The sequence below is a fragment of the Athene cunicularia genome (assembly GCF_003259725.1).
Source record: "Athene cunicularia isolate RWA chromosome 20 unlocalized genomic scaffold, athCun1 chr20_part1, whole genome shotgun sequence".
Classification (NCBI taxonomy): domain Eukaryota; kingdom Metazoa; phylum Chordata; class Aves; order Strigiformes; family Strigidae; genus Athene; species Athene cunicularia.
Window position 1 is genome coordinate 8,866,624 of NW_020799125.1, and position 12,718 is coordinate 8,879,341.

Consider the following 12,718-nt stretch of genomic DNA (forward strand, 5'->3'; position numbering starts at 1 on the left):
TATATTTCTGGTTTATGAATAACTAAGGTTAAATTACAGAAAAAAGTCTTCTGTGTCATCTCACTTATCATGGCTTCCTTTAAAGTACTTTTAGTTTTTCAATGTGGGAGAAAATAGGAGTAGTAATAAAAATAATGTAGTATTTTTACAGTAATGAATCATAATTTTCCTAAGAATAAAGAACAGTAACATTTCTGTTTCCACAAAAATTTATCCCCTGAGCATATATTTCATGGACATTTACGTATTCATTCCTAACATTAATTAAACTTGGTGGAGGAATTGCAGGTGACTGAGCATTTCTGTCCATCTGGTTTCTGGAATTTTCCCTATGAATGAGTTAATACAGGCAAATGGTGTTATCTCTTAGTATAAAGAAAGCCAAATATGTAACCAGCTATATCAGTGTAAATATTCCCACTGTCATTTGGAGTGGGGGGACAGAAATGCCATTCAATCAGAATACTTGGCAGGTAATTGTTTACTCCAGTTGTTTGTAATTGACTGCCAGCTGCCTGTCCCTCTCCTTTTGTACTTGCAGCTGACTTTGCAGCTCAGTTTACTTGAAAGCCATTTCTGTAAAATGGTAGGTGTTTACTACAATCCTTTCTAAATTCTGGCACATGCTCACTTACTTTCTACATTTCTACTACAGGGCTCATAAGTCTAGTTTGAATGTGCAGCTGTGATTGTCTTGAAAGTATGGCACAGATCATTGGCATTCCTTCACTTTTAATGATGTAGCTTGGGTAGATAACATGGTTATAAAACTGCATTTAAGTCTTATTTGTACTAACAGACAATAAATTTCTTGTTTCACTTCTCATGGTGTGGTTAGATGAGGTATTACATATGGTCTGACAGCTCAGAAGAGATTCCCTTGCTCTTTTTGCTCCTTCTACCTGTCCTTTTCTTCCTTCTCTGCTTCTGGTCTTGCATGTCAGTCTCTATCACTGGACTGCTTTTGATGTTTACTTATCTCTATTTCAGTCTTCTAAGCCAGCAGAAAGTAAAATATTTCTTGTTGCTTTAATTATTGCTGCTGAATGGGGGTAAACTCCCAGCTCTGTAGTCCCACTGCTTGCTTACTTTGTGGTGCTTGTCAGATCCCAACCGCTTGAAATTTCTAACCTACTTAAAAACTGAAACGTTTTTCTGCTGTGGTAGTGATCAGTTTGTGAAAAAGTTCAGTATGAGAACTTAATGTAAGAGACAGTGCTTTAGTAGATGCGTTTAGCTGCCTATGAAATCTCACCTTCATTTCTCCCTAGAAAGACTTAGGCTCATGTATTAGTACTAATAAGAATTTCACATGCATCAAGTGAGGTAAACTGTTACTTATATTACTCTGACATAATCAATGTCTGAGTCATTTATGAGTCTGATACCTATTCATGTAGAGTCTGCATTTTACTTCTGTTGCTGTACTTGGCCCAGAAACAAGTGTATGGTCTGTATAAAAAGTTGCAATACCCTTACATTAGTTATAGTGTTGGTCTGACCTTGAGGTATATTGTTTCAATGAATTAAGCCCACAGAAAACTTTTTACTATTTTTTTGTAGGGTTAAGATGAAATTTCCCAGGGCAGTGGGCTGATTTAATGCCTCATGATTATTAATGGGTCAGTCTTTCATCTCCCAACCTTCTCAGCAACATGATCTTGCAGCTCCCCTTGCTTTGTGGGCTCTGATCAATTCAAATTGATCATTTCTCAGGGAGTTAACCTGTCAGAAAAATACTCATGTTATTATACTGAGTTTACTATGATAAACTCCATGAACCAGCTCATAGGCAGTCTGATAGTGATTTAAAGTAGAGTGGTTTGGAAGACAAAGACAGGGTCACCACAGTGATAGTTTATATTGGCCCAAGCTGTCATTGTGTGCAAGTCGCTGGTTTGTACGCAGTAGGACTCTCAGTGTTCTAAACACCAGTGAGAGTGATCCCAACAGCCTTTGTACATCATTGTAGTAAAGATAAAACTTAACAGTGGTTGAATTAATGGAATAATAATAATGGGATTGATATTTATTTAAATAAATACTGGTTTGCTTTAATTGGTTTGTTAAATTTGACATGTATGTTGATGAAACCCATGCCAGTACCTTTCTAAGGGCAAGAATAACAACTACTACCCCCCAGGCCCTTACAAGTATATTATTTTTTCTGTGAAGAAGTAATGTAGGTTCTAAAGAAATCTTGAAACTTGCCTGTAAACCATCTTGCCTTGTTGTATTCCCACCTAATCCATGAATTAGTGGTAGAGCTTTATAACAGTTGAGTATGTAGTTTTGCATAGAAAAACAAAAGGATCATAAATTTGAGCTACCAGAAGCTGGCCTACTAAAATTATTGTTTCTGGACTTCTATTATTTGGATTGAGACAAGTTTCTCTGTTAGTTCAGTGCAGTGTTTCTGCAGCAGTCACAAACTAGAGTTTTAGAACTGTTGTTGAACTCTGTGTAAGGCAGAAAAATTGTATCAAGGTTCTAAAATGGTGGGGTAGTGGTAACTGTTTCTTCTTGTAACATTAATCTTGTTCAGAATTTTGCTTTATGTGTTTTGGAAAGGATATGGATGAGGAAATTGACCCCCTATAGGCAAACCCTTAAGGGAAGCATACAGCTCTTCTTGGATTGTTTGGGTTTTTTGATGGTCTGAGAAGTCTGCAGGAGATCAATCAGTGGTATTGTGTAACTTCACACATCCTGGAGAAGCTGATATGCTCCAAATTTGTAAGCTAACTTGCTCTGCTACAGTTCGTACAGCTCATGTGAGGCCATGCCTACAGAAAGGTGTAGGAAAATAAAATTGCTGTAAATCCAGTTAGCCTGATGCAGACCTCTTCATGAGCGTTTTTGTTTTGGCATAAGCAGTTTAACTTTAATTGCTATAAACCAATTCTAGTTCAGTTTAAGATAAGATGAAACATGTGTTGTTTAATCTGTAACAACAGTGCTAATGTAGCCCCTGAATTTGGTTAAAGTAAGGTGGTGGTTTCAAAGCAGCTTAAGCTGGTCGAACTGCTCAGTGCAGCAGTTTTATCCACTTCCTTCCATACCTAAGCTGGCAGGAAACTAACTGAACCGTAGAACATGAATAGTTTTCTACTAGTTTAGTATGCTGAAATGGCTTGCTAGACCTCCAGAACTGGTGTAGGAGAGAGGGCAGGAATATACCAGTTGAGTGCAGGAAGTATAGAGCTTTGTAAGCAAGCATTTAGATAGGGTTAGGCTGTAATGAAACTAGAGCTTAAAACCATAGCTGACACTTTACTTAGGCTTTATACTGTGGTATGTAAGAGTGAGTCTGTAGCTGTGGTCAGAGCCATGTATGCAGCCCTACATGCTCATCTTCAGCTGCATTTTTCTACCTTTCTCCTTAAGCTGGCACTGATGCTTATGCTGTTGCATGGTAAGCTGTATCAAGCAACTGCAGAAAATTAATTATTTTTTGTAGTATTGTTTTTTGCCTGTATCATGAACTGATTAACCCTGCTATTACATGCAAGTGCCTGTCTGCAGATAGTTGTGGAGGCAGACATCTGGTGAGGTGGGGAAGGGGAGCAGAGTTACTGTAGCAGTTTTAATTTAGATCTGCTTGTAAGCTGTGCATGTGCAGCTTTGTTAAAGACAGGGTTTTAAAATACACTACTCTTTATCAGAACAAGAAGGCACAAAGCATCTGAGAACTGGAAATGGGAAGTGACAGCTTAAAGAGACTACAAAGAGTCCAAAACCAAAAGATGGAGTCAACAGAGGATGCTGTTTAGCAAAGGAGAAGGGCCATGGGTTAAATTATAGTATTTTGTCCTCTGCATATGATACAGTAACATGTCTGACAGAAACATCTTGTTATATTTCTGTTCCAGCCTTATGGCCTGCTTTTGAACTTTGTTTATTAAGTATTTCAAGATGGGACTTGCAAGGCTTTCTGAAGAATTTTCAGAGTATTTCCAGGTTGTGGTTCCAGAGCAGCATAACAAATTTAATTGTTTGGTGCCATTCTGTCTTCGCTTGCAGTTGTTCTACTTGGACAGCAGTGAACTCTCCACGGGGCTTTTTCATCCTATTAACCTGGAAGAATTTATTTTTTTTTAAATTTTATTCTTGGGTTAGTTTTCTGCTAGTTTATATTACTTACTTGACAACAGTGGTTAGCTGTGGTGGCAGATGAACTTCCACAGAGGTTTCATATGTTTAAACTGATACCTTAACTGTTGCCTGTTTAGTGACTAAAGGAGTTCTTTAACTCTCTTCTTCCCATCATCAAATATACATCCCTTATATTGCCTTTACATCTGTGCTGGCTCTTTGCCAGTCCTGTACTGAGTCAGTTAAGGACTTGGGCGTACAAGTAGTTTTCTACCTGCTTACCTCCCTGAAACAGATTAGTAGGGAGTTGGACAGATGTCATCGCTAGAGATTTGCCCCATCAATGACAGTCATTAGATGGTCTTGGCTTGTCATAAAATCACTTACCAAGACACTACTGGTTAATGGCGATAATTCTCGCTTTTTCAGTTTTTCCATTGCTGCAGGTTTTTGTTGAAGGCTTTGGTTTTAGCGGTTTCTCTCAATGGTAAAAGATTTGGATATTATGACCATAACTGCGAAATGACGAGTACAATGGAATTTCCAGAATGGATTGTATATTTTGTAACAGTTTCATAATAGTACATCGTGTATCAGCTTTCTTTGCAGTGATACCAACTGTTTAATCACATAGAGATGAGATTCTCACTCCAGTGTGAAATGTAATTTGAGAATCCTCCAGTGAATGGTAGTGCAGCCCTTGGTGCTTAGTGATCAACAGGGGGTCTTCAGGAGTGTCTTGGGGCACCAAGGCCTACAGCCAGGCTCTAGCTTATAAGCAGCTTACATCTTTTATATTGCAAGTTGTTGGGAAGGGTTTCTTTATCTTCCAGAGACCTACAATAAAGAAGCAACTAACAGTGTCTTTTTCTACTTGTGTAAAATTGTAATATAGTAGGAGTTTATCTGGATTTACACAACCATGGCTAACCTCTGTTATTTATTACATTAAGCAACTGGATTGGGTTAATTGCATCAGTTGAAGTTTCTGGAATGTAAACAGGGCTTTAGTGGTTGCTTGCAACTGCATCATGTTTCAAAATTCTGGCATAAGATTAAAATGCCTCAGAGTTGAGAATAAGTTCTAACAGATTTATCCATGATTTTTTAAAGTGTTTTGAAGATAATTGAGCTTTCTATGGTATTATAGGTAATGGATTTGAAAAGTCATGAATCTATTAGCAAGCATTCAGGATAATAAATGTAACTGGGAGACTTCACAGTTCTGGAATTCATATAAATTATTAATTGAAGCCTGTTCTATCAAATTGGACTGTAATGATGCTGACAATGGAGTTAATGTTGCTCCTTTTTCTCTCAGAATTCTTCATTGATTTCCCTGAACACCATTTAAAGTGCATGTATTCAGAGCTTATGAGGAGGAGAAAAGAAGAGACAAGTGAGTGTCTAGGTGGAAATCAGTTTTCTGTTTTTGTTCTTGTTCTTTTTAAAGACATAGGTATGCATTTCTGTGGGGTAATGACAGCTTAAGCAGTTTTCAATCACCTTTGTGTTCTGGTACCCTCTCTTACGCTGCCCTTTTTCCCTTTTTTTTTTTTTTTAGCGAGCATAGCTGTTTCTTACAGCCTTCAGATGAATTCTTCATGAAACTGCTTTCATGAGATTTTTGTTATTTTGTCCTGTTAAATTCCATCTAATTTAATTCCTTGATCTGTTTTACCAAATATTGGCAGAACTATTTGTGCCATAATTTATGGAATAGCATGGGATTGGGAATTAATGTTAACAGAATTAGCCTTGGGCTGGCTCTGTTTAAGTAACACTTCTGCTGTCTAACTTACATAGAACAATTGAGTAGGTTTCTAATTGGAAACATTGTCCAGACTTTTGCATGTTTGATCCACTTGCATTAAGATATAAAAAACCCACTCACATCACAGAAGACTTTTATTGGGATAACTAACTCTCAGTTTACTGATATCTAATACCATTTCTAGAAGACTAACATAATGCTTTCACTGAAAAAATACATTGCTGTTTCTGGTTCCTGGAAAATCAGAATGCCTGCTAATTTTACTATCTTTATTACAACTCATGCTGAAAAGTTTTTTTGATTAATTTTTTTGTTGCTGTTTAATCAGACATGTTGCTGAGTTTCCCCTCTTCCCACTTTCTGAAAATTTCCAGAAGAGGAAAGTTTTGTTCTACAAGCAGTAGATATTACCACTTTATAACAGCTCATTTTTCATAGAATATGTATTTAAAATATAAGAAAATTACGTACAGAATTTGAATAACTAATACTCTTCATGAAAGTATAGTAAACTTGATGTAGTTAAGATAAAGATACATTTTTGATTGTCTGTGCTTTACTTTGAAGTGCAAAACTTTTATTCCCTTCCACACCAGCTCAAAAAAAGGGTAGTTCTTTGCTACAGTAAAAAGGTTTTATCCTGCAATTTGCACTTTTTGGGAAGGCTTTTGTTTTGTTTGCCAAACCTTTTTGTGAGGCTGAATTTGAAAATCATGTCATACACTGTCTCATTTACTTGGGTTTTTCTTAATTGGCTTGCTATCTATTGCACTGAGGCTGCAACACTGAGGCAGTATGTGCTGATGTAAGTCAGACCTGCCACGCTGGCATACTCCTTCATGTCAGCCACATTTCCATCCTTTAACTTTATACTGGCACTGGCAACTTTGTGATTTGTTCATATGCCAGTTCAGCTGAAATAAAATGTTGAGGTTTTTGTTGGTTTTGGCCATATCTGTTATCTAAAGCATCTTGCTTCCTGGGTGAGCAAATAACAGTGCTCGAGAAAGGAAAAGGGAAGGAAGTGTATCTGTGGAAGAGTACTGTGAAGCCTTAACTTAGGTCTGTGTAACTTGCTGTGGATTTCAGCTTTCATTAAGGCCTTATTGGTAGAAAAACTAATGCAAGTGTAATAAATGTTTAGAAATGCGTGTGTAGACACCATTTCATTTTGGCTTTAGTCCGGAATTACTGTGATTGAATTTAACTTAAGCAAGTTTTTAAATTAAAAACAAGAAAAAAGCTATACAGAAAGGAGGGTTTAAGGGGTTGTCACTGTTGATAAGTCCTTGATATGGAGCAGTTTATGCTGTGTTCTTACAGTAAGGCAAGTTGATGTTACTTGTTTTCATGAAAAATTACATTTCGGTATCATGGTAAAAGCAAGGAAAACAACATTCTGCTTTTACACCTTTTCTGAGTTGGTGCTTGCTTCTATTGAGAAAAACAAGACTTCTCAGTTAGTTGTCAGGGATTGTTGCTATTGAATGCTTACAGTACAGCACTTGGCAATGTATAGAACATAGAAGATATGGTTGTGGTCTATGCTCCATATACTGCAGAAAAATAAGATCTCTGATATACAATAACATGCTTCTGTTTTTTTTAATAATTTTTTCTAAGCTAGACTATATTAAGTCACTATCACAGTTTATCTCCTTAAAAACTGCATTATCATCACATAAAATTGGACTTCTAAAATAGTTGTAAAGTGTGAAATTAAATTGCTTTAGGGTTTAATTATGCTCTAGTCTGTCTTCTAGGAGCAGTAGTTACTAATCCTTTAGTCACATGATGGCACACTGAAACAAAGATTTTAAACTTTATGTGAAGATGAGGTTATCTTGTTCCCCAATGGATGGTTTGTGAGAGCATTCATAGGTGCTTATGTCAACTTTGGCAACAATACAGAGCAATTAATAATAACCTAGTGATGTAAAAACAGGTGACAGTTGAGAATTAAAAAAGTTAATTTTTCACTTTTTTCACTTGTGCTGGAAACACAATTTTGAAATATTGCTGAGAAAGCAAAACCACACAATTCAAAAATTAAGAAATAATTAATTTGTCAAGCAACCTTACTTCACTTAATTAGTACAATTGGGTTATCAATTAAATGTTTATTATTTTACGGTAATGCCCTTCATTTAGTACACAGCACACTTAATATCTTATTAACCTTCTGAGTGTTGAGTAACTGTGAGTGATCTTAGCCTTTTCAGTTAGAAAAGGTCAGTGCACAAATTGATGACTCTGAAAATTTTGGTTCAGTTTGATTTGGTCAATATATGATAGGAGTAGAAGAAGCAGGGACATAGCAGGAATATGTGCGAACTGGTGACAAACTGGTGATGAACTGGCATGGTGAGATAATCTACAAAGTGAGACCATCCTTGCTCATTAAACACCTTTTTAAAAATACTTGCTTGACATAGATGCGATCATGCAAATTCTTGTTCCTTTTTGGAGTAGAAACTTGACTCCAACTCCTAGGTAACTGTCTAGTCACCAAGTTACTGCATAGTTTAAATTTAGTCTTTTTGGTTCTTTCCTCTTGCATTTGTTTCACTTCATTCAAGTAATAAATATTAAATTAAACTACATAGGAGAAATGATCCAGGTTAAAAATTAACTTTACTCCTGACAAGTTACTTTAACAAAGATCAATTTCTTTATCTGGTTCACAGCTCAGCTACACAAACTGCTAACACAGCTGGAAGAGCCCAGGAGAAAGAGGCAGTGTGTGCTAAAGGGGACACTGCTGTTGAAAGGAATTCACACAAAATGCAACTTGAGCATTTTTAATCTTAATTAGAATTGGAAACTATAATTCAAACAATTTAAGTAGGTGCTATGATCCTTGTTTTACTTGAAATGAATTAAAAGATTGTTCATATTATTAGATCCCTCACAAATAGGCAAATTGGCAAGATACAGTGATAGTTAAAATAATTAGCATATTCCAGTAGCACAACTAAATCTGATAGAAAATGCCTTTGCATTGCTGTTTTCGTATCTATTTATTACTTTTTTCGGTTATATCTTACATTGCCTCAAGAAAATTTCTGTGCATTTCAATAACTTGACAGTTGGGGGTAAAAAAAAAAAAAAAGTGTATTTCAGGTCAGTTTTTCTATGTTGTCTATAAGTCAATGCTAGTTTATTTGAAAATCCCTAGTATGCTCAGGCTTGAAGTAGTTTTTGAAATCACTTAACCAAGCATATATGTCTGTGTGTTTGTTTGGTTTACTCAGTATTGAATCAGTACTTTTTCTGTTGAAGCGTAGTTTGGATTTGGCTGTGATTGAATTGTATTTCAGTTCTAGTTTAGGTAGTAAGAGTTTAACCCTTTTCCTGACCCTGGATCAGTTATTTTAGGAAAAACAACACTGATGCTGCAGTGTTTCTTCCAGGATAGCTGTATTGGCTCAGTTCTCTTGGGATACATGAAGCATATGCCAGCCAAAGGAGTTCTTCTGCCACCTTCTGTGCATAATTAGCTAAACTCAAAAAATAGCCCCTAGTCTTTTGTCAGTGTAGCTGTACCTGTATTAGGATTTTTATTGTCATAATTGCTTAACGAGGGTTGGAGGCAGTCATTCTATTTTTCATACATTTAGGTGACACACGTTACCTGGCAATTCTTTATATTGTCAAATCAGTCTAAATTTTGGCCTAAATGAAGTGGGAGGCATATTCGCTTGAATTGAAACAAGTCAAGTAACAGTAATGGTCTCAGACACATTGTATTGGTTTAATTCAGCTTAGGCATGTCAGAATATAACTAAATGCTGCCTACAAGTATAAAAGGGGATGGGTGGAATGGAAAGAAAAAAAATCACATTTCTTAGTGTCAAAGAAAACTCAAAACCTGAAAAGGTTTTGTTTGTTTATTTAAACCAGCTTAACTACATTTTGCCAAAATTTTATAACTTACGTCAACAGAAAAATTTCTCTGAGAGCCAGCACTACATTTCTGCTAGGCAGCACTGTTGAAATAGCTGTGCCTACATAACTCTAGTGGCAGACACTTTTCCTATGATTTTACATGTATTGTTAGCCTGGTGCAGCTATTCTAGATGAATAAAACTCAGGATGAGCAAATGCTCCTACATTTCTCTTTCCTCCTTCAGTTATATCTTCTTCCATCTATCTTTCATATGTTTTTCATATTTATTTATAGTTTTCTTAATCATTATCTTGACATGTTGCCAAGCTCTTGGTCAATCAGAAGGCACCATATAGCATCATATTTTCCATAGAATTGTGTAGAAAGACTTTAAAACCACTATTTTTTTCTGTGCAATGATGTATTTGGGGAAAATTTTTTTAAAAGCTTCAGGAACTGAAAAAATTACAAAGTTCACAGCTGATTAAGTGACAATTACATCTTTCATGTGTCTGGACCAACTTGGAAAAGTGTGATGATAATGATTGTAGGTAAGATTGATATTTTCACAAATTAATGGAGATCAGTACAAATTTTCTTGCACAGGATAACTTCTTCCACTACACCTTTGCCATCTTTATTTATATTTTCTTCCATACATATAAACAGCGTAAATTTTTTAATTGAGTCTAGAATTAGTCTTAAATTTAGTATAGAAATATCTTTTCAGTTCACTTCTTGAGCTTGCATCATGTGTAAATTTTAGTGGCATCATGGATTTTTTGAGGATTTTTTCTTAAAATATTTTTGCTATATTAATAATTGTGTGACTACTTGACATCTTCCCACTCTTTTTACTATATACTATATTATTTTCAATACATTTTAGCATATATGCAAGCATTCCAATGTTAACATCAAGATTACATTGTATGTATCACTTCTATTTTTACATCAGTATTGTTTGCCCTTTTTCACAATGGAAAAAAGCAATTTGTTCATAGTCAATTCATGCTCAACTGTTGTTCCAAATGCTTTTTTTTTCTGTTTAGAGAAAAGTGCATAGGTTGTTAATCTTATGTCCATTTGTGCAAATTATTATTGCAGCCAATTTTTATTCTTATTAACTCTTTCCACATTTGCACAAAATACCGAAATCACGTAGCAATCTAGTACAGTCTTTGTTGTGCCACAGACCCTCTAAAATTTATGCCATGTGACAAAATATCTTTCTTTTGAATGCAATACAGTTTAACTTTTCAATTTGATGGACATTATTCTGAATACAGTTAAAGCTAAACTGTGCTTTACTAGCTCACTTGTAAGACAGTCTAATGAGAAAGTGTCAGTGCAAGTCTCCTTAAATGTGTTAAAATCATCCCCCGAGAGGAATGCTGTAGCTCAACAAAATCATCTCATTCAATAAATAGTTAAAGTCAGATTGGGAGGCATTTGTGGAAAAAGATGTTTGTCAGCTGCCTATGTGAAAGTCTAGTGCTGTGGTTTTCAGTATTCTTCTGTTTGGGGAACTTCCCCTATTTTTTGGTGGACCTTTTTATAGTTAATTTAAACCTGTTGACAATAGACGTGCCCTGATAAGTTCATCCAGTTACTGGTGGTTGTTCTGGTACCTCTGATGTTCATTGGAGTCTTGAAGTGTTTCAGTGAGGTTTTGGCTCAGCCCTATCACCCAGTGAAGCCTGGAAGGCAAGAACACAGATCCAGGAGGGAAAGGATGTAGGATCATGACATCCAGCAGTTTGCCTCTGGCAAATAGCTGCCAAAAACTGTTGTTTGACAGAAGAAAACTTTAAGGTGGCATTAATACCAAAAGCAGCATTTCTGTTTCTCGCTGTGTGTTCCCATCCAGTATAACTGCTTTGCTGGATGATTTCAGGTGTCTGTGTGGCTGTGCAGTGAATGGGGTCATAGCAAGAATTACTCAGAAGAAAAAGTATTTTTTAGACAGGTTTTATTCCTCAATTGTTTAGTGTGTGGCCACAAAACATTTGTACTAGCACATGTGAGTAGGGAACTGAAAATATGGGAATCAGTTAGGGGAGGGTTCAGTTGTTTCTCTATGATGTTGATGACTTCTCATCCCCATGGTTTTATCTATCACTTTGTTTTGTTGCATGCATTGAAAGCTTAAGGAAAAAAACTCTGTTGAACTGTCACTTGTATTTCACTGTTCTATGAATGTCTATCACAGCTGATCACATGCTTGTTTCTTTTGAAAAAATGTCAGTAAGTTCTTTGTAATTGAGCTGAGCATTCCATATTCATTAGGAATCATTTAAATTTTGTTCTGAGAAAATAAAGGTGCAAATGCTCTTCTTTTTACCAAGGACATTTCTGATGAGCTTGTCAGTAATTTTGTGTGTGTGTATTAGCTCTTTTAAGGCTGTAAATAATACCTTCTAAATATTCTAATGAACACAAAACAGTGGCCAAGTAAAGAAAAAGGTGAATTAAAAATCTTTGAAGAAATCAAATAATTTGACATAATTGGAAGAGTGAAGCAGACATGAAGATCATCATAATAGATGTTAATTTGATAGAGCTGTGTCTCAGTTTGCTTCTGATTTTTTTAAAGAATTTTGCACATTTCATAGAATGCAGTTCAGAGACACCAGAGCTACTTAAGTTGCTGGTGTGATGCGTTTATACTAAGATGACAGTCTATAACTTAGAGCAACTGAGACACAGGCACCTGCTCCCTTCTGCCAGTGTTGCTGCTTGGGATAGTAAATTCAGGCATAGATGGAAGCTGTGACTTAGTAAACTGCTCTAGTAATTTGCTTGGTTGAATGTGGGAGCCACTGAAAAGTTGTGCCACTTCCTGTTTATTGCTCTGTCTTGTTGCCAGTGGTTGCTGCCTGACTGGGAGTCCTGTCTTAATTTTATTTTTTTACAATCCAGTTTAGCAGGTGTTACAAATGACTAAGTATTTGAGGTAG

The 12,718-nt window shown here is 35.9% G+C and overlaps 1 protein-coding gene across 20 annotated transcripts in view; it reads left to right on the forward strand.

The window, feature by feature from the left end:
* Positions 1-12,718, forward strand: part of ZMYND8 (zinc finger MYND-type containing 8) — a 59,857-nt gene that overhangs the window by 10,290 nt on the left and 36,849 nt on the right. For 13 of the 20 annotated variants that reach the window (XR_003399785.1, XR_003399787.1, XR_003399786.1 and 10 more), the window contains one exon: positions 5,417-5,494. The exons of the other annotated variants lie outside the window; for them this stretch is intronic. Coding sequence is in view for 10 of the 13 variants with exons in the window: in XM_026862009.1 (XP_026717810.1) it covers positions 5,417-5,494 (78 nt within the window). In the remaining 3 variants the exon portion in view is untranslated. The remainder of the gene's footprint in view (positions 1-5,416; positions 5,495-12,718) is intronic. 20 annotated transcript variants of the gene reach the window in all.